At 38.2% G+C, this 22,672-nt stretch overlaps 1 protein-coding gene across 1 annotated transcript; it reads right to left on the bottom strand.

The window, feature by feature from the left end:
• Positions 1 to 278: 278 nt before the first annotated feature.
• On the bottom strand, positions 279 to 12,592 carry LOC591458 (bifunctional peptidase and arginyl-hydroxylase JMJD5). Its single transcript, XM_030995500.1, has 7 exons — positions 12,366 to 12,592; positions 8,648 to 8,778; positions 8,147 to 8,278; positions 7,652 to 7,730; positions 6,727 to 6,949; positions 5,869 to 5,980; positions 279 to 1,728 (listed from the first exon to the last, which is right to left on the bottom strand). Exons 1-7 carry the CDS (start codon positions 12,475 to 12,477, stop codon positions 1,450 to 1,452), a joined length of 1,068 nt encoding a protein of 355 aa, XP_030851360.1. The 5' UTR covers positions 12,478 to 12,592; the 3' UTR covers positions 279 to 1,449.
• Positions 12,593 to 22,672: the final 10,080 nt, after the last annotated feature.

The following is a 22,672-nucleotide window of genomic DNA, read 5'->3' as shown; positions in this document are numbered from 1 at the left end:
TGCAATAACTCAAGTCAATTCGATAACTAATTGTCTTTCAAATGCTGTTGGAATTCAACCTTTTCATTTTTTGGGCCTGCAAATGGGACATAGTACCTTTAAAGGGGGAATGTTGTCTAGAAGCATTTGGGGAAAGATTTATTTGTAACTTTGAAAATTATATGAGAATATTGAGAGAGAGAGGGTTTTGGATAAATGGGGAAAGAGACCCTGAAGGGTCGGGTTCAAAGTGCTGATTTACTCTATAGAGAAGGTTCAAAGAAATGTGTATGATGGGATTGAAATGCATTAGAGATGTTTGCAATAAATTTATTTCAGATGCTTGTATTTACACAAGTTTAAAGATTATCTGATTACAATAAAAACTTTTGTTTGCCATTAAATCTCTTAATTGCAATACAATGTATATTGCCTTTAATAGTGTGCTTCCTGGCACCATTGAGACAAAATTTTAAGTGAAGAGTTCTTTAACAAATGTTACTCCCCCCCCCCCCCCCCCCCACCCCCTCCCTCTTTTATGCCAGCAGTAGTTGTACATGTATAGTGATACAGAACTTGTATTGCAAATGTTTAATAGTTGGTTTGTTAGAACAGAAGCTTAGAATAGCCACATGTATATACATGTACATGTATTTTATATCACCTCTGTATCCAGCTTGATCGACTAGGTGGTGGTTTTGACCCATAATTTTAATGTTGTCTCTCGGCTCGCTTGTCTACTTCCTCTGTAGTTTTCCACTAGGTTTTGACAAATAAAATCTTGAAAAATAAGCCCTTGATGAGGTTCTTCAATCTCTGTACAGAATAATCCTTAGCTTCTACTTCATCCCTAGTGAGCCCAACTAACTCTGTGCACTCCACATGAAACCATCATGGGCAGCCTTTCTATCATTCCTGAATAATCTCATGACAGTAGCCCCAGATTGCCAAATGCTCATGACGGTCTTGTCTGACCCTTGGAACGTCGCCTGTAAATGTGTGCTCTTCTGCAGTTCTTGCAAGATGCATATGTGGCCATTTAAAATGGAAGCTTTTCTAAATGCAACAACATAGATCTCCAGCTAACGATCACTTGTTCATTTTTGCCTCTATAGAAATCTAATTTCTATACTGACAGGTGCTTACTCGTCCCAACTGAACCTTGATAAACGAAGTTCAAATGTAAAGATGTTCTCTTCTGCAGTTCTTCTAAGACTCCTTCACGAGCATCTTGAAAAGGATGCTCGTGATATGTAGGTCTCTGTATACTCATTGGCCACTAGCATAAAACTGAACTCATTTTTACCAGAGTACAACAGAACTCTTTTATCATCGGTGGATGTTTACTCGACTGAATCTTGGGGCCTGTTGTCCAAGTTGAGGTGTTCTCTTCTGCAGTTTCTGAAAGACTCCTTTAACGACATCCTATGGGTCTCCATTCAATTTTTAGACACTTTCATTTAACCCGACTCATTTCCGCCAGAGTAGACCCCTGATTTTCATGACTGGCGGATGTTTACTAGTCCTGGCTGGACCTACGGGAAGGGAGTCCAACTGAAGGTGATCCAGGACCAGTTTGACTAGTCTGTCCAGCTGGTCCTGTGATGGTTTCTCATGCCATGTCTTGAGGAAGAAGCTCCTGAGGCTGTCTGGGAGGTTCTCAAGGACACGCTGGAAGGACTCAAATGGTCGGTTCTGCTCCACGATGTTGAGAAACCAGTGGGAGTAGGCTTGCCATCTCATGGGTTCCTGATGTCATAAATCAACAAAACACGCAGTCAAAAAATGCTTCAATCATCTCAGTTTCGACATATTGTCACTGTTTTGGTTAAATTTTGGTTGTTCCAATGCTAAAAAAGGAATAGAAGTCCTTTTCATCTGAAATCAGATCAAAATTTTGTTGACTTAAAGGTAATACACAGTTTTGGTATGGGGTCATGAATTTGAGTCAAATGAACATATTGGAAGCATATGCGATCCTACAATATTCAGTGATCGTTGTCGCGGTTGAAATTGAATCTTAAGTTGTGGAATTGTAAATAATAAACTCTTTATGTTGTATAGCTCCCTCTCAAGGTCAAGATATTAGTTAAGCCATAAACAATGTTTCTTGAATAAAATCGACCGATTGGCTATTTCCGTTTGGAAATTAAATATCACAACTACATATTCTGAGATTTTCATGGTCCCAGCTACAACTGTATCATGTAAGCGCTATTTGAAATTTATCAAAATTTACTGGGAGCACCGGTAAATTTTTATATTCAATTTTAATCGAAAGCAGAAGTGTTTTAGGGGCTAAATTTTCTAGTGCTTATAATACATCCACAGAGGCTTCCAAATATATCAAATTTGTAAAGAATCACTATCCAACCAATTTTCAAAATTTCCTAAAAGTTTGTATTACCTTTAAGAAGAAAATAAATGACTTGAGAGATTCCCATAGACTTTACACAGGACCCACTTGGGTTGACAGAGTGAACCTTATTGAATCATATGTAATATTATAATTCAATCTTAGAACCTTGCACGTTTCAGGTTTCAGTTTCAGTTTAATTAAAATCTAAAACATCTCACGTTCTAAGCTCTTAAATTCTCAAAATGAATAAACAGTTTGAGTCAAGTCATGAAATAAAATGAAAATGAGAAATTAATGTCATGACACAACTTTGGTTTATGAATTTTCTTTTTTATTAACTCATATCTTGCCATGAGACTGCTAGCGCGCTATTGTTATAGTGCCGTGTGCACGCGAGCGCGCTATCGATTGATTGCTACCAGGGCTCAAATTAATTTTTTGTCCACGGGGCTCTTCCTCATGAGAAGGCTCACGGGGGCTCTTTTTTATACAAATTTCCATTGAATTGGTACCTATGATAATCCTCAATTATTTGCTATTTCATCATTATCATTTTAATCAGCATTTTCCCTCTTACAAATTTACAAGCTACATAGCTGTTACTGACTTTCATCCCGTGATGACATTCTCTCAATTTCTTCCCGTTCTGCACATTATTTCCTCATTATTCGGAGCGGCGAGGCGATTCTGTTTTTGGTGCTCTTTTTTACAGGCGCGGATCCACGGGCCGATTCTAACGGCCCGGCCCCCCTAGCCTCCCAAACCGGTAAAAATAGGATAATAACGTAAATTTAACCTTAACATAAAAACAAATTTAAAAAAAAAAAAAAGCCCACCCCCCCCCCCCCCCCGACCTGCCAGTGACATAAATGCGGCATCAAAACATGTGTGCTTCTCTGACCGTAATTAAATGCCTAAAACCCCTAAGCTTCCGGGGGCTCCACCCCCTGAACCCCCCACACCAATTTACGCTCGCTACCCTCTACCTGATCGTAAATACTTTAATCCCCCCCCTACTTTGATAAACGTTCCGCGGGGCCTGTGTATATAATATATATGCAATCAACACTGATCTTTATGATGTAGTGCGGTATGGTATGTAATCCCGTATGATTTTGTGCCAAAATAGATTATTGTTTGCTGTTTTGGCTTCAAAAGGGTCCCAATTGGCCAAAAATGATGGGTTTCAAATTTTCAGACCCCTCCTTCATTTCCTGGGGGGTCCATATTGGCGCCAAAATGGCTTATATATAACTCCATCAGTTTCTGATAGCTTGGACCCCAATGAATCCACACCAAAAAACAAAAAAACAAAAAAACAAAATTGGCACAAAAGTCCTACGGGAGCTGTTTCAGTGACAAACCGTATCACACTATCTTCTTCTCCCCTTGCAAACGAGAAAGAAAACAAGGTCATTAAAAGGGATTAAGCGACAAATAATGATTGTGATTCAAATTGATGCGAATATTTGTTTGAATAAGCACTGCTATTCACCAGAATCTTCCTTGTAAAAACAACTTTTACAAATCTCAGCCATGCCTACTGAGTTGAGACGTTCCATTCAATTTAAAATACTCATTAAAGAATACACTTCTCCTAATGTGAAAGTGATCTTACAACACAGTGGCAGAATTGCATGGCTGAGATTCTTAAAAGTTGTTTTTACAAAGAAGATTCTGGTGAAAAGCATTGCTTATTCAAAAAAATCCTTGCATCAATTTGAATCACAATGATCATTTTGTCCCATGATCCTTTTATTAAATAACCTTGTTTTATTTTTTGTTTGCAGGGGGAGAAGATTAGAAGCTATGTCACGTTAAGAATTCACAAAGATCAGTTGTATTATGCGTATATACATATGATAACAGAACAAAATCAGAATGTCATTTTGGAATACCTCTATACAAATACCCGATCTTACTGTGCTGATACCACATTGTCTTTAGCCCATATCAGTATTAGTATGAGCCATTATAAAGTTATTATTCTTTATTCAGTTCAGTATAATGCTTTTTCTCAAAAATAGTTTCGCTATTTTTTTAGGGTTGAGACGGTAAGAAATGGTTTCAAATGTACATAAAACAAACCCTGAACCATTGCATAATGATGGTGGTTCTCTCTCTCTCTCTCTCTCTCTATCTATTGTAATCATGCATTATCATCTACAAAGCAGCAACACAAAACTTAGGGTTACCTGGGACAGGTGAAAGTGAGAGTTTAAAAAAGAAAAAAATTAGTGGTCCTCCTCTCCAGCATCCCCCCGCTTTCATATTCACCGGCCGCCTGAGTCGGCGCAAAAATGTTAAACCTTAAAAGGAGGTCACACGTTGCAGTCCACGTTCTCGTTGTGCAAATCTAAGAGTCCCTAATATTGATGTACTGGTCGAGGTTCACTATTTGCTGGTCATTTGAAATCACCAGATTTCAGCGGGTTTACGCTTTTCACGACGAAAAATTTATCCATGACCATGTTTCTGCCCTTGCGCGATCGCCTCCAGCCCCAGCAGATATGGAGCGGGAGCGTGAACACGTACCGTTACTAACGGCGCAGTAGGCCTATAACCACTGCTGACGGCGGCACTGCACTGCGAGCTGAATTGGTAATAATACTCATAGAACGAGAAATCTTGCACGCTAATCTAAGTTCCATTTCATTGGTTTAAGGTTTGAAAATTGAAACTCAATATTGTGTTAAAGTTATAACAGAAAAAATAATCTTTATTTTATAATTCCACGGGGGCGATTTTTAATTTTGCAATCGCCCCCGGGGGAGATTATGTACCTCACGGGGGCGAATTGCCCATCGCCCCTGTGTATTTTGAGCGCTGATTGCTACGTTCATGCTAGCGAGCTACCGCTTGTCTGCTTTGTGCACGCTAGCACGCACATGTAATAACAAGTATTGTTCATGCCCATTGCACCGTGCTGAGTGCCTTTGCAGCGCTATTGAAAGTACCATCGCGTGCATCAGATTATCGGCTTTCGATTACGTCTACAACAGTCAGATTGGATTTTCTCGAGTAATTTAGCGATTTGTTTTTGATATCATATATCATCATTATGCCTCCCCATCGCAAGAAACGGGTATGCTTCATTGACCCGGATCTGGTGCGAGAGATGCTTATTTACCTCAGCAAAATTACAAATTCATGAAATGATATTGGTATAAATGGAAAGAGGGTGAAATTTCCTACAACTTTCATGTACAATGTTTGTTTATACAACATACGAATGAGAAGTTAGCGTGGATCAAACATAGTAAAGATTTAAAAAACACGCACTTGAACCAACACTAAAATTAACTTGGCACACAGGGGGATTTGTGGCTGGCACAATAGGGATTAGCACTGTGGCACTGGGTGCATTGTATGGGTGGTAGCTTAAGAGTTAATGGAGAATTTTTATTTTATTTTATTTCAAAACAGTGAACTAACTTTATGCAACTTGCAAGATTTTCTTAAAACCTGGGCTAGCCTGAGAATTTGAACACTTTTATGAATATAAAAGACATCAAAATAAAATATCTCACCATGATCTTAGTAAGGTACGTATTATCTCCAGCATCTCCGTAGAAGAAATTGATTGAGATAGTCATCTCTAAAGCTGTTACCTGATGCCACCAGAAAGCAGGGATGAATAACCTAAGGAAACACAAAAATATTTCTATTTATGGATACATTGAGGCTTGAGAAGTTTAATTTGCAGCTAATGTTTTAGTTTTAGCACTTGCCTACTTGCTGTTGGGCAGGTAGATCTATTTGAAAAAGTAATGGGAGTACCTTGAGAGTCAATATGTAGCAAGGACTGAAATTGTTTTAGAAGACAACTTGATTTCAATATTGAAAAAGGACTGCATGCCTTGAAGCATACTCACAAATATATTACTTACTCTTGCTTATGTAATACACAAGGGTTCACTATTAACTTCCCCCACATGACATAATACAAGTTTCCTTTTAATCTGAAATGTTTCTAATGACCTCAAAAGTTTAAAATGTTGAAAAGCATTTTAAGAACAATTTTAAGATCCACATCATTTTAAGACACACATTGTTTAGATGTTAAGGTTTTGTAACAAAACAAGTAAAACAATTAAAAACAAGTAAAACAATTAAAAACAAGTGCATTTCCATACAATAAGTATCTATTCTAACCAAATAACTTGGCAAAGCCATTTTCATTAAACTTTTAAGTAAAATGTCTGATTGTTTTTAACATATTAATATCTTTTGTGAATGTTATGGATTATGCCAACATTGCAAGGCAACATACATGTTCCAGCTTTGGATGCTTTTCATGGAAAATGATTTGTACAAACATGTTTTGATTGCCTTTTAAATAAAATTAACCATTATTGAAAATTAAAATTGAAAATACATGTACTTACATTTCCCCAGCATTCAGTACACACTCGTGACACTGCGCCCCTTTAAACTTTGGGAAGGTTTCTAGATCAGGTGCATCACAGTTGACCTGTGCTTGGATGGTGCGACCTCTTGACCCCAGAGGATTAGGGTACAAAGGTTGAATGTCACAACCATATAGTTTGACCCTCTTAGAACCAGATAAGATGACTAGGAGACCATCGTCTGGATCGAAGTGGCAGAATTCTGTGAGGAATTTGGGGGTAATTCATCATACATGCAGTAAGTCATATTTTATTCAGCTTTATAAACAAAATAAACCAATGTGCTCACATTAATTACATCTTGATATTCAGTAAATGGCAAATGGCAATATTGAGAATAGTTGTGATCTTGCATTAACATAGTCACAGTAGCATTATTTCTGCATAAATAACCTTCATATTGGTCAGTTGTTGGTTCCAAAATTATCAATTTTATGCATCTTGTGCGAATGTAAAATGTTGGTTGCTTATGGTTTATTGAAAAGCAGATAACTATCAATAGAATACGGTAGGTGTTAAATGGGTACCCGGTAGGATGCCAAAGCTAATTTGGTTAGATTAGCAAGTGTGCGCTTGTAAAAATGATGCCTGGCTGGAATGCTCCCCATGGAGTGGAGAATGTGCATACATTGTGTGCGGGTAAGCCTGAATCCGGTGATCGGGGTAATAATATACATCTGTATAAAGCGCTTTGAGAAGGCCTTCACTCCTGAAAAGCGCTTTATAAGAACTACCGGTAGCTATTATTATTATTATTATTTACAAGTTTATCAATCAATCGATTGATAGTTTGGTTGATTGTCAGTTAGTTTGTTGATTGAAGGACTGCTGAATTGATTGAAAGCATGATTTTTTCATTGACTGGAATATCAACAACAAAAAAGCAGTAGGAAAGTACGTTTACCATAATGCCCTTTCATTGCGATCCAGAGATAAGGTCCTCCATGTAGCTTTTCAACATATCCTGGTACATTAATATCAGCCTGGTAAAAAATAAGCAAAGAAGAGAAATTAAGAGCAGAAAAACAAACAAAACTTAAGAAATTATCGCTCTTGACCAGGGGTGCTAGTGAGCACTAAAAATATACAAAAAATCCGGGGGGGGGGGGGGGGAATGGCATCTAACAACATTCCCCCTTCTGAGTAAGAAAATTGGGGGAAAATATGGAAAAATAGAGAAAATAAGGGGAAATCATGAAATAGTGATAAAATCTGGAAGGGAAAAAAAATTTGGGAAACCAATTAAAATTTGGTTATTATCAGGCCTGATCTTGACATAAGAATTATTTGAAGCTCATATTTTCAATTCAAGTAATGATAGATACCAGCCTGAAACCCAGAATATACAAAAGTTCATAGAACATTTTCAGTTTAGGAGATTGGTCCACTTTAAAGTTACCTCTAACTCTGGAAATGTACTGCGAATATTCTGTACTGCCAGGTAAGAACTCCTTGCTCTGCTGTTGTCAGCTCTGATGTCATCGATGTATTCCTTCAGGGGGCTTTCTCTTATGCTGTAGGATTTACCAACCTATCATAAAATGTACACAATGTATATATTAGAACAGAATATTATTTCATAAGTTTGACTACCGGTACAAGTCTGTAATCACTTACGATATACCTGATTGTTTCTTTGTCAGATTTTAGTATGCCAATCAGTAGGCAATAATACAAGCCATGCTTGGTTTTGGCCAGAACAGTGCACCCCCCCCCCCCCCCCCTCCATTAAATCCTCTACTGCTATAAACCTTAAAAGTTACACAATTGTTTGTCAGTTTGTTGCCTAATAAATGTCTTGATGTAGTACAATGTGATGCCACAATTGGTGTGTAGTAATGTATGCCAATTGGTTTGTTCATGGCCCCTCCCCCCACATGAATCCTTTACTAGTACATACCTTATATGATTCCTTGTCAGTTTGTTGCCTAATAAATGCCTTGTTGTGTCCTGCCTTTCTGGTCAGTTCATCCAGCGTCCACTCTGCTGCAGGCCATTTGTCTGCTACATCTGTTATAACTACAGGGACACCTGCAGAGTAGATGTAATGCACAAAGTTAAAGGTAAAGACCAGTATTGGAAACGCCCCAATTTCAATAAATGAAATGGAAGCTCTCATTACCAATCATGTGAAAGAATATGTTTTGACTAATACATGATGATAAAAAATTTACTGGGAAACCGCCTACTAATTCATATATTTGGTAAATTTGTTTCTCGCATGGTCTGTGAGAGATATAGGGTAGTCCCATATACATATTTCTGTGTATAGTGCTTGTAACTTTACGAAGAATGGGCCAAATTTCTTATCATTTTGATGATTCTAGAACCTTGCAGATGCTAGATGCTAGATGATCAACCTTTTCTGATCGATTCTACAACGTTTCTTTCACAATGCAATCGCATGACCATAACTGGTCTTTACCTTTAAGTGGTGGAAATCAAGAGTGAAATATCGTGGAAGAGGTAAGAAAGACAGAGAGAGAGAGCAGGCAGTGGAGATTCATGAATAAGAAGTTATGGCTTATATTATAAACAGCAATAATGTCATTACAAGTCTAAGATATTCAAAGATCACAGTAGCTGATGAAGCTGACAAACCACATCAATGACAAAATTACTGAAAACCCTGCAGAATACAGTAATCGGCAATTCAGAAATACATACAGAGATTGGAGAGCATATGAAGAAGGAAAAACAAGGACAAAAATTAGGAAAGAGAAGAGGATAGATCAAAGGAGGAAAAAAAGTCCATAACGAAGGAGGAAAGGAAAGTTTTAAGGAAAAACAAGAAATATATGACGAAAGAGAAGATGGATTAAAGGTGAAAAAAAAAACATAACGAAAGAGAAGAGGATAGATTGAAGAAGAAGAAGAAAAAATGAAAGAAAAGATAGATTGAAAGAAAAACAAATAAATTCAAGACGAAAAAGAAGAAGATAGATTGAAAGAAAAACAAAGAAATACATAACGAAAGAGAAGTGGATAGATTTAAGGAAAAACAAAGAAATACATAACAAAAGAGAAAAGATAGATCATTGAAGGAGAAACAAAGGGAAAAACAAAGAAATACATAATGAAAGAAGAGGATGGGGAAAAACAAAGCAATATATAACGCGAGTATGTACCGCTCCAGGGGCCCATTCCTCGAAACCGTCATAAGTCTTACTTCTTGACTAAATCAACGTTAGTGAGCTACTTGTCCGCACATGTTTCACTAAGCCCTCTTTGCCAAGATCAACGACAACATCCTGATTAAGTAGCTATGACGCCTCCGACCCCATCATATCTCTGTCATAAATTTTTAGTCGATGGGCAGCGCCATCACATGTCATTTATTGGGTAGACTAGATTTATTTTGCTATGGCTAGCAAAAAAGGACAAGAAATCCTCCAGCTATGATCTTTCTACACATTCACTATTAAAAACAGAAAGTTATCATTTCTTTATATTAGAAAATCTTTTGAAAATATGCCATGTTTATATCTGAAGCTTTTCCCACTTTTACAAACTGATTATACGCGTTTATTTCCGTATCGTAAAATTCTCGGAGGGATGGGTATAATCTGCCACGGCAGGCAAGCCATAGTTTGAAGTGTATTCTTTAGTTTTCAGACCCCATATAGCTTTCGAGATAAATTCTATCTTCAAATGTGTAAAATGAATAGTTTAAAACATATGTTTTTAACGTCTGGAATGTTGTAGTTTTGTCATTTGAATATTGTACTGACGCCTAAAACATTGTACAAAACTTTCATAACTTTGTATTTTTACTAATAATAATAAACGGGTGAATTTTTATAAACTATCAAATGAAAATATCAGGGGGGACCCATCTCAAAACAAAACTGATTCACCGGTCATGAAATGAAATACTCATAATTACATTTTACAAGTAATTCTATGGTATAATTTACTCAAATTTTGAAGTATAATATCTGTTATTTTCTGGTACCATTTTTAATATTTTTAAATCTGAATTCATTTAAATAATAGCAGTTTTCCTAAAATTACTTTATTTTTAATCCGGTGGAATTGTGACAAAGGCTATGTCATTGCTCCTCATCTCACTAATAGTATCGATTTCACGAGACGTCTAGCTAGTAAGCTCTTCGTGAAACGGTTTAGAAAGACATCTCCGTAGTTGGCGGATAAAGTTATGATTGTCTTGTCGTTGGTTTCAAGGTAAAGGCACCCAGCAATCCAAAAATACCACAAAGATTAACGTTACTTGTTAGACTACGTCTCCTCTCGTTCGTACAGTATTTTTGACTGACCTGGCAAAACAGTTGTGTAAAAAAAATATGCGCAGCCCAGCCACATTTTTTAAAATCCTAACCTAGCCATCCTACCGCTGCATTTGATTGGCTCAATATACATGTACATCATGCGCTTGTCATCAATATTCATGATACGCACACACACAGAATCTGATCCGATAATTTATCAAATATGAGATTTCATACAAAAATTACAAGTGCAAAGCTAAGTTTACTTAAAACAAATGACAATGCGAGAAAATTGGGAGGCTAGGCTTACCGTAAAGCTTACACGAATGACTAACCCAGATCATAGAGTAAAGGACCCGGTTTTCGGCCACTTAAGACAAAATCCTATTTTTTGAACTCTTTACTTCCTATTTATTATCATTTCTTGTTCAAATCATGAAGTAAATATTATTATTATTTAAACAAAAAAGAATCCCAGAAAAAAATCACGAATTGCCATGACAACATTCGTTTCAATTTTCACTATTTTGGAGCCGGTTATCGCCATAGCGAACCAGTTTTCGGACGCATGTACAAAGTCAATAAGAAGCGCTCGCGCGCGCCGTGCGTTTCCGCGCTGATGTATAGCACAAGCGGGCGGAGCAGGTATCCCACGCCGGAGATCGGTGATTGGAAGTTGGAATCTGAATTAGACAGACATATTGTGTGTGCGTGGCGGGGTCCGGCTGCATTGATTTAATACATGCGATGAGATACTTTTGAGCTTGCGATCAACACAAAATGGGGCTCTAAATCTGAAAAATACTTGAAATAAAGCTCATTTTATGGTACCTATATTTCTTACATACACGCGTAAGAAACTCAATTTTTCAGATTTGGGTAGCGGGACCGCCAATTACATCGCTAAAATGTGATATTTTAGGATATATTTTCCATTGCAAATGTGGTTCTTCAGTGACTCTGGCATGGTATGGTATGTGTGGGATATGTGATATGCTATTATGTGATGTATTTTAAAGGGATTTTACCATGCATCCAATGGATCGGCCGAAAACTGGAGCTGTCCGAATACCGGCTCCTTTACTCTACGTCGTACATGTACTTGTCCATAATATAGTCATCGTGACATAATCTAGATCTAGTCTAGACCAGTACCAGAATCTGTCCGATTTAATTTTGATCTCCACCACACCGTACCAAGGCAAATATTCATTTATTCAAATATTGATATGCGGCGTAGGATGGCTAGGTTACGTTTAAAAAAAGACGCTAGGCGTACGCGTACAATACAGCAAAACATTGGATCAGACTCAACACGAATATGCGTGATTGGGACTAGCATGACAAGAAATACACGCTAAATGAACTTTAATAATATTAATAACTAACCTTTTCGTAAATGGTTTGCTCTGAAGTTATGATCAGATGGTGCTGATATTCGTGGAATTTGAAAAGTTTCAGAAGCCATGACTATGACTCTACCGTATTTTGATAGATTCATGTAAGATTCATGACGTTTTATGATAAATTCTCTTGCTGATAATCTGTTATTAGTCTTCTCCCAGGCTAGGCGTAAACTTCTATGCTTTTACTGGAGTCCCGCATCTTAATTGCCCTAGCTTGCTTGAGTAAAGTGAGTGTTCATAGCTTCATATAGCCTCCGGCAGGAGAGGGGGCCAAAGAGGTGGCCCAATTCGTGAGTGAACAGCCAGCCGGTGAATAAGCGGAGGGGGAGGGGGGGGGGGACTCTCGAAAATTTGAACAATCGCACCCCCCCCCCCCCCCCCCCCCGTCAGGGGAGGAGGTCCATCTATAAAACAAATAAAACAAAAGTAAAATTAACGTGTTTGTACCTGTTTTTATTCTAAGGGGAGGGGGCTGGGTCCCCCCCCCCCTCCTGGACCCGCCACTGGCCTACGGCTACATCCACAATACAAATGCCTAAACAGATGTAGGTAAATTACGGTTTCCAGCTCTTGTGGTTTTTTAAGGAATTAGAGCCCGACTCAGTATGCCCAGATCGACTTCGATCAGGAGACATAATTCTTCAGCTAGCGGTGGTGGGGGAGGGGGCAGGGGCGGATCCAGCCGGCGGCAGAGGAGGGGGCCCAATTCGTGAGAAATGTTTATTCCCCTGGGTACGCCACTGGGGGGGGGCGCTGAAGAATTGTGTGTCTAGATATTCATGAGCGAGCGCGAGGCGCCCATAAAAAATCCAGACAATTTCGTATCATCATAAAATGTTTTTTTAAATCAAATATTCGGGTACCTCGGCTACCCGAACGACACAGTCTCGTTTCTAAACTTTGCAAGCGAAGTTGAAGCGGGACAGCTATAGCAAAACTCCGAGAGTTATATCGGCCGGGGCACTTCGATTGCTGCCCACTAATAGGAGCTAGCAAATGATGGTTTTACAATTCATTTATATTTTAATCCGCATCCGCCTATTCTCTAGCTCTCTCCTATACTTTCTCTCTCTCTCTCTCTCTCTCTCTCATTCAGTCTCTTCGTTTATCTTACTTCTAATTTCCTCATTTCTCGCAACATAATGAATCCCTCTCTCTATCTCTAATTGTGTATACCCTATTCTTCCTCTATAGGGTATGGGGGGGGGGGCTGGGGCCGATTGAGGTAATAAACTGGTAAAATATATATATAGTAGCATCCCGGGGATTAAAAACGTCTAATTGCAAGATTGAGCCATTCCAGGCCAAACAGAGTTGTTAAATTAAAGTCACAGATGGGCACAGTTTGGATTCCTTCTTGACCAAAAATGCCAATCGAATAATACAGAGACGGATGTGCCTAATTTTTATCCATTTCTCTTGCATTTGGGGAACTCGATTCCTTCCTCTCCTCGTGAGTTTGGCATTTTTATAACGTTATTTCAAATTAAAAAAATGTCAAACTATTGATTTCATGGGAGCAGCCTGCGCCTCGGAAATGTTTTTAACAGAAATAAGGCGCCATTATAAAGGATGCATGTGAATGATCGTCGTTATTATCATCATCCTCATCATCATCACCACCATCATCATTATTCTACCAAATATTACACATAACGACGATGTTTCAAAACGAATAACTCGCAACACAGATAAGAAGATGTTACTTGACTCCATTACCATACAATGCTTACCCGCCCGGCACCCCATCCCCCCCCCCCCCTGGGGAAAAAAGAAGGGGAAAAAAGGGGGGGAAAGAAGGGGAAAAAAAGGAGGAAAAAAAAGAGGGGAAAAAAGAAGGGGGAAAAAAGAAGGGGGAAAAGAGAGAGAGAGAGAGAAGGAAAAGAAGGGAAAGAGTAGAGAAAGGGAAAGAAAGAAGAGGAAGAAGAAAAGAAAAGGGGAAGAAGTGATCGGGGGACGAAAGAGCCTCGCCTCCCAGGCTGTCGCCTCCCCCCCCCCCCCCCCTCCTCTAATAAAAAAAAAAAGAGAGAAGGAAGGAAATATTATTTTTTGTATGCGTTTGTAAATTAACAGCCAGGCAAGAAATATGCTACTTGAGATGCCTACATGTCAGGGCCCGCGGAACGGCGGGGATCGGAGCCTCCAGCTCCCCCCCCCCCCCCCCCAATTTTTTTTGGAAAAGCATTTTAAAGAAAAATAGAAAGAAAGAGAGCAAGAAAGAAAGAATAGTTAACTTCCAGTGTCACAACAAAATAAGGTATCAAAAATTACTCATCTGACCGTTATTAAACGCCTAAAACCCCTAAGCTTCTGGGGGGTCCGCCCCCTGAACCCCACTGGATGCTAATCTAACGGTAATGTAATGCCTAAAACCCCTGAGCTTCTGGGGGCTCCGCCCGCTGGACCTCACGCCAATAAGTGTCCTGCCAGTGTCACAAATAAGGTATAAAAATATGTTCATCAGACCGTAATCAATTGCCTGAAACCCCTGAGATTCAGGGGTTTCCGCACCCTCGACCACACCAGGTGCCCTGAGGCGGGCCCCTGAATGCTTATCTGACCGTAATTTGCCTTCAACCGGGGGCGGACAAGGTATCAAAATATGTTCATCTGACCGCAGGCACGTACCCAGGGGGGGGGGGGGGGGGCAGTGGGGGCGGTCCAACCCCCCCCCCCCCCTCCCCCCCCCCAAAAAAAAAAATGCCGGCCAAAAAAAGAGAGGAGAGAAAAGGAAAAGGACGTATGAAGAAAAAGGAGCAGACAAAAAACATTTTTGAAATTCAGACAAGGATTAAGAGTCGAAAACGGTACAACGAGTCGCCTTCTTTCTCTAATGATTTAATGAAACGTAAAAGCTTCCGCGCTTCGCGCGAGAGGGGGAAAACTACCCTCCCCCCTTCGTTTTTTTTTATGTGTGTATTTTGGAGCGACACCCCCCCCCCCCCCCCTTTTTGTGATTTTTTTTTTTTTTTTTTTTTTTTTTTTTTATTAAAAAAAAAATTATGCCAATGGCTGACCTAATATAAGGTGATCTCACCCCCATCCCCCCCCCCCCCTAAGAAATCCAGGGGCGGTATTCTGAACATTGTTGTAAGTATTGTGTTATCTTTTGTTGTATCTTCCAGAGATAACACAGCGCTAATATTGTTGTAAGTTGGTATTCTGAACATTGTTTTATCCCTGTGTTATCTCTTGAAGGACCGCCTCTATCTTATCTTTCACCACTGTTGACACGCCCATTTTTATGGACCCTACCAATAAAAATCTATTTTATATAAGCATGATAAGTAGATCAACCAATAGGAATACTTTATGCCATATCTGAAGATGCGCCTAGCGCATACTAATCTTGGGCGTAATTAGTTATTTGAGCACTTATTACGCGCGTCATCATTATGCGCTGTTGAATGTGGATCATGAAGACAAATCACGCTTTCACTATATTGGTTAAGATGAGAGCATTAAAAAAGTCCTATCCAGTCAGACCGCAGCGTGCGCGATAATGAGGCTATACGCTGATTTTTATTCAGCGTCTCTTTGGTTATCTCGTACATTCACGTGTGCTGAAATCATGACGAAAACAGTCCATTTAAACTTCACCCCACTTTGGACCCGAAAGTGGGGTGTATTTTGGTGGTAAGCTCACCACAGAGCAAGAGTCCCTAATCTGCAGCATAAACAAACTTTGCCAGGACATCGCCAGCCCAACCTTGATAAGTACTGCTTGGAACTCCTCCATGATGTTCTAGTCTTATACGCAGTCTCATATAGGTTCGGATTATGTCCATTCTCATAGCTACCGGTATACATGGGAGATGCCAATTTTTATCTTCCTTGCTTCACTTTATAAGCATAGTTATATCAGGAACTTCCTGGTTATAATTATGTTCCTTTCAAGTTTCATCATAATTGTCTAGTTCGATATAGTACATGGACACAATTAAATATGATATTGTCTAAAATTGTCAAAAATATTTTAACATCGAAATGATTTCTGGTCATGTTTAACTATTTTAATTGAAGCCTTTTTACTTGATCTAATACTTTTATGAGGATGACATAGTCCGCAATAAACTTGACAAACATTATCATCCATACTATATGTCGTAGTTTATAACAATAATTACTCATGAACCTCACACTACAAGGACAACATTCATCCAGATTCTGAGATTGCTCATTCTCACGAAGCTTGGTGTACGCGAAGATATCGGGAAAGAAAGCGGTCTGTAATACCAGACACGCAAGTGGGGTATTTCGGTCCCCGTTCACCGAAAAGTGAGATTCTCCATTTGAAAGTCGGGTAAGGTCGACAAATATAGCCGCTGTTAAAGGCGTTACTCCGCCACCAAATTTATTTGCATAGACGAAATAAACTCGAACGCGTTTAGAAAAATGGTGTAGGCCTAGGCCTATAAGGAAAGGCCGGGAAAACATACATTTTGTTGGTTTGACCGTTAAATATTTTTGAGGTATTAAAGCAAGAATAGAATGTTGTAAATATTGTTTTCGTTACATTTATTCTGTGCGTAATCTCAAAGTCTACTCAACTTTCTTTGCCTATTTCTTGCCCCCCCCCCCAAACGGCAGATCAAGGATTTGAAAATAGGGAGTGGCCGGGGCTCAGACGTCAAATTTGAAATAGGGGGGGGGGGGGGTGGTTGTTTAGGCAGACAGCATATTTCTTGGAATTCGTTATAAAGACGGTATTTAAAAAAATGATGATTCTGGCAAGATAAGAATTGAATTTCATCAAACTTTTATTCGATTTAATATGATCTGTATACGTATAGGATACAATATTTATTTCCCCACAACACATCAAGCCGTGATGATTGAATGTCCATTGCATGTAACACGAAAGAAACAGAAACTCTCAAATCTACAATCCTTTAGAAAGATAATAATTAGCCGAGTAATTAGGGCATTACAAGACATCGAAGGACTTAATCTATTTTACAATAGTTGATGCAACCATAATGGAACATTATGCTTCTCGATACTGAGGATATGAAATTTCAGCACAAGTGTATTTGGTTTCAAAATTTTATAGCAGTTCGTTAAAGAAACATTTCGATGCTCACTTGTATAATAAATTTCTATGACAAGCTCATTTTTATCACGACAGTTAAACCTTTTCACTTTTTGATATTAAAGATTGTTGAAGAATTGCCTAATTGACTGCTCGGATGATTTTTTACCTTTCTCCGAAACCTCTTGGTTTTTTGCTCATGATTATAGCGCATTATTCTTTTTGTCACTGTATGTATTAATAAGCAAATACATATCTGCACAACGAACGTCTTTATGATTATGATGTCCTCGTTTCGTTGTATGTTATAAATTCAATATCATGACGAGAAGTGCGTCAAAAATATCTTAACATCAAAATGATTTCTGGTCATGTTTAACTATTTTAATTGAAGCCTTTTTACTTGATCTAATACTTTTATGAGGATGACATAGTCCGCAAGAAACTTGACAAACATTATCATCCATACTATATGTCGTAGTTTATAACAATAATTACTCATGAACCTCACACTACAAGGACAACATTCATCCAGATTCTGAGATTGCTCATTCTCACGAAGCTTGGTGTACGCGAAGATATCGGGAAAGAAAGCGGTCTGTAATACCAGACACGCAAGTGGGGTATTTCGGTCCCCGTTCACCGAAAAGTGAGATTCTCCATTTGAAAGTCGGGTAAGGTCGACAAATATAGCCTCTGTTAAAGGCGTTACTCCACCACCCAATTCGGAACAGCTTGCCACATGCAGTATCGTGAATGCGCCCGGCACTCTGAGCGGCCGTTTTTCAGTGTATTTTCTTTTAGTGTTCTTAAAAATTCGCCGTGTCGTTTGATCAAAGAGGTACTGGGCAAGCTTGCCTATTAATGATTTGGTTCAATACATAAGCCATCTAACCTTTATGTTTTAAGGTAATGATTATATTTATGCAGAAAAACTAAAATACTTGTGACAGTGGGATTATTTCAAGTCGCCCTTTTTGGGTTATTATGCAGCAACATGACCAATCAAAGTTTGGTCCAGTTAACGCTTGTTGGTTGGTGGTTTTTTTTAAAGTTTATTTGTCCAATTAACTTCTTTATCTTCTCAATGTTTCCTTTCCATGTTTCCTTTCCATCTTTCCTCATGTTTTTCACTATTATCACCTTTGTTCTATATACCTTTCGGCTGATATTATTCTTTATTTTTCTCCTTCTTTCAACATCTCTTTTCTAATTTTCATTATATATTTCTTTATTTTTTTCTAATTTTATCTTCTTTAGCCATCTTTCCTTATGCCCTTCTTTATTTTCTCCGTCTTTCTAATTTTCATCTTTCCTTATGTATTCCTCTATTTTCACCTTGTTTTATTCTCTCTATCTTTTCTCATGTATTTCTTTATGTCTAACCTTCATTATCTTCTGTTTCCATCTTTCCCTGTGTATTTCTTTTTAAACCTTCTTTTATCTTCCTTTTCCATCTTTCCTTATGTTATTCTTTATTTTCTCCTAATTTTATCTTTTTCATCTTTCCTTATGTATTCCTCTATTTTCACCTTGTTTTATTCTCTCTATCTTTTCTCATGTATTTTTTTTTCTAACCTTCTTTATCTTCTGTTTCCATCTTTCCTTATGTATTTCTTTTTAAACTTTTTATCTTCCTTTTCCATCTTTCCTTATGCTATTCTTTATTTTCTCTTCCTTCTTTCCCTCCATTTCCATCATTCCTTATTATCACCCGTCTTTCCCTATTTTATCCTCCCTTTATATTTTCCTTCTGCATTTTTCCATTGCCAAGCACATCAATGTTCTCTTCTATACGTAAAAGAAACTTAAATAGCTAGTACTTGCTAAAAAAACACAATATGAAGTGAGACTTTAGACACACTGAATCCAGGCCTATTATAAATATAGGTGTAGGGTCTGCGATGAGAAGACTATGAATCTGGACTGGATATCAGATACCAGCTGGTAATCCCTTTATCAGTAACTAGGCTATGATTGACCGCTGTCTCTCTCCCCATGGACCCTACTGGTAATCCCTTTATCAGTGGTCAGTGCTCCTATCAGATTATGGTAGCTCCAGGAAAAGTGGTGAACTGGTGAGCAGCGCTCAAATGAGATGTTTTCCTAATGTTCACGAGATTTTCTGTGAGATTTGTAAGGGTGTACATGCAGCTGCTTTTGTGGTCGATAACTTCTGTCAACATGGCAGCACGCAACGGTAATTACTCTCGAGATTCTCAGCTTCAGTTTGATATGAAACTTGCCATATTTCACAATTTTGAAACGATCCTTTTTCACCACTTTTATTGTCGTTATTTTTGTAACATTTCAACAGCTATTTTGTACCCGAAATTTCGCTTTTGGTTCCTGACTTTGGTACATAATTAATTTGTTTACTTTGAGATTCGTTGGAAAGATGAAAAGTCACTGATCAAAATAATGTCAAAACCTAATTGACGCAAAATCTTGTTCTCTTTATAATCATAGTAATTAAGACCCTAAAAACCCGGAAATTACCAATTTGTTCTTTCTATATGATGGCACGAAATTGTGTGATTTCGTACTCGTGCACGCTCGCCGTTTGAGCAATGGCAATGCATAACTGATTAGTAAACTCCAGGGAGCTCCGCCGCGCCACCGACTGGCCGAAAAAATTAAGAAAAATGATTAAAAAAGAAATAATGTAGAAAAATATTATTTGAAAGGCAGGTGACGTAATTGATCCAGGGTCTTCAGGTTGTTGTCATGACTGCTTGCGCGCACGTGCATTACAGGCGCACGCCACAAGGAATGCTTACTCAAATTTGGTATTTAGAATGTTAATAAACCAAAGCGGAACATATGTGACGTAGTTGACGTATTTGGCCAATCAGAACGCTCTATTATCACATCGGCAAAGTTGACTACTTTTTTTAATTATTCATGAACATTCGCGTGATTTTTCTTGGTTCCTGACTTTGGTACAGCGTAAAATATAATAATTTTGATATCATTGTAAAGAAAAATATTTATGCTTTATGCTGATTATAACATCTTCTTGACGCAAGAATGATTTCTATGTGAAAATCAGCCCTACTCTTTAGATAGATTTATCGTCGAAAAACCCCATTTTCAAGGCGAAATATCTGTTTCCAAAATATATTAAACATGATTGTCATATAAGTATATAGAGAGTGCAACTTCTTATCTTTGAAATAAGACCCATTTCATGAGAAATGAACAATTATAAAGGCAAAAACTGCCGATCGGGAAGACCGTCTGCACTACTCATTACGTATGCAAGACACGTAAATTCTTGCATACGTGCTGAATAAAATAGAGGGTTTTCGCACCGGCTGCGGTCTGACTGTATCCTAGCATGTAATATCTTAGAAAGTTCTCATCTGTGATGTTTCCGGCCAACACACAATCTTCTTCTAACTCGTCTATTGGCACGAAGTTGGTTCTGGGCAAAAAATATTGCCGCCATTATATCACCACGAAAGATACAACAACCCCCTACCTGTTGTAAATATTGTTGTAAATACCATGCAAGATTATAGTATTAATGACTGCTTTGAGAGAAATAGTTGTTTTATTACGCTCAAGGGAAGGTTAGAATTGTGCTATTCCCCGAGGCTTGCCGAGGGAATAGCCCAATTGTAACCTTCCCGAGAGCGTATGAAAACAACTATTTCTCGAATATTAAAGCAGTCATTAATACTTTTATATGCCGAAAAAAATAGACTAAAAATAAAAAATAAAAAATACTTTTTTTTTTGGTCGAAGATGAGATTCGAACTCTTGCGTACAAAAGGTGAGGTACCTAAAGTCAGCGCCTCAGACCTCTCGGCCATCGCGCGTTGTTAACATGCATGGCAGTTTTGTACAATATATACATTAAAATAGATTGAAACCGGCTTCGCGTGTGATGAATGCTTCGCAAAAGCTCCATATACGGACTCTTCTTTTACTTTTGCAATGCATATTGGCACGAACTTAGATCAAGATCTATCGGCAGATGTTGTTTTTTTTTTTTTTTGAGTTAATTTTCGTCTTCATGTCAACAATGCAAGATAAAATTGTCGGTAAGATCGATCGAGATTCAATTGTATTGAAATTGCCGACCAATTTTTCGCACACGTATGGTATCCTCCATCGCTCAAAACCATTTTTTAACATGTAAACCTATGGGGTAACCATGGAGACTGACCTATTTTTTAATAACCATGGTTATTAAAAATATTGAAATGTTTTATGCATGGTTACCGGGAATTTTACAGGAACAGTTGAAGTTTATGAATGCAATTCGACCAATCAGATGGCTGGATTTCTTAAGTGAGGTATATAAAAGATAAGATAAAAGATACAACAACTTTCAGAATACCAATTATCTCGACATATTATCTCCCGTGCGCATATGCAAATGAGAATTAAATGCCACTTTATTAATAATACGCACAATTACAAGCGCACCAAAGTATGAGCGCAGGCGCGGCCAATAAGATGAGAGAAAAGATACAACAAAAGATAACACAAAAGTTACAACGATGTTCAGAATACCAACTTTATCTTATCTTCAAAGATACAACAATATTAGAGATAACACAGGGTTCAGAATACCGCCCCTGGATCCGCGCCTGGTGCCTTGCATACCCCGCAAGCGTATTTTTTATTTACACGGTATCGAGGGGAGTTTCTTGATTAATTCCAATGAAACCGCTCGCGAAGAGTCTAGGACTGGATCGGAGAGCTCGCGAGTGCTACACGCTAGTGTGAATTTACATCGAAGACAAAGTTTGCATAACTTTGTCTTGAAACACTTGAATGGTTATGGAACCTGTTTGTGTGTTTCTAATCTTCAAATATAACAAACACATCAACATATTACCTAGACATCTCATAGCCATTGTAAAACCATATATTAATGATACATGTAAAATATAGATTGAAGCAATTCTCGTCAATTGGCCGTATCCTGAGTGTGATTTATAATAATGGATTTTGAGTAATATTTGCATTGATATACCCGAAATTGAAGAATAGATACAGTGCATAAACTGGAATATATGGAGATGTGGAGAAATCAATTAAGTTGGAGATCAATTGGAAGGAAGTAACGAGGAATATAAAAGCAAGGGAGACTGGGAGATGAGGAAAGCAAGAAGTTATTGACATTGAGAGATGACTCGCCAAATAGGCTTGCATTAATGAATCCTTTATAAAAATATAATGTTGTCTTGAGAGAAAGTAGACCATTTTTGTTTTAGTTGGAGATTAGTGTGAGTATTAGAAAT

The sequence above is a fragment of the Strongylocentrotus purpuratus genome, unplaced genomic scaffold, assembly GCF_000002235.5.
Source record: "Strongylocentrotus purpuratus isolate Spur 01 unplaced genomic scaffold, Spur_5.0 spur5_scaffold_21, whole genome shotgun sequence".
NCBI lineage: Eukaryota > Metazoa > Echinodermata > Echinoidea > Camarodonta > Strongylocentrotidae > Strongylocentrotus > Strongylocentrotus purpuratus.
Note: the sequence above shows the minus strand (reverse complement) of the source record. Positions and strands in the feature narration are given on the sequence as shown.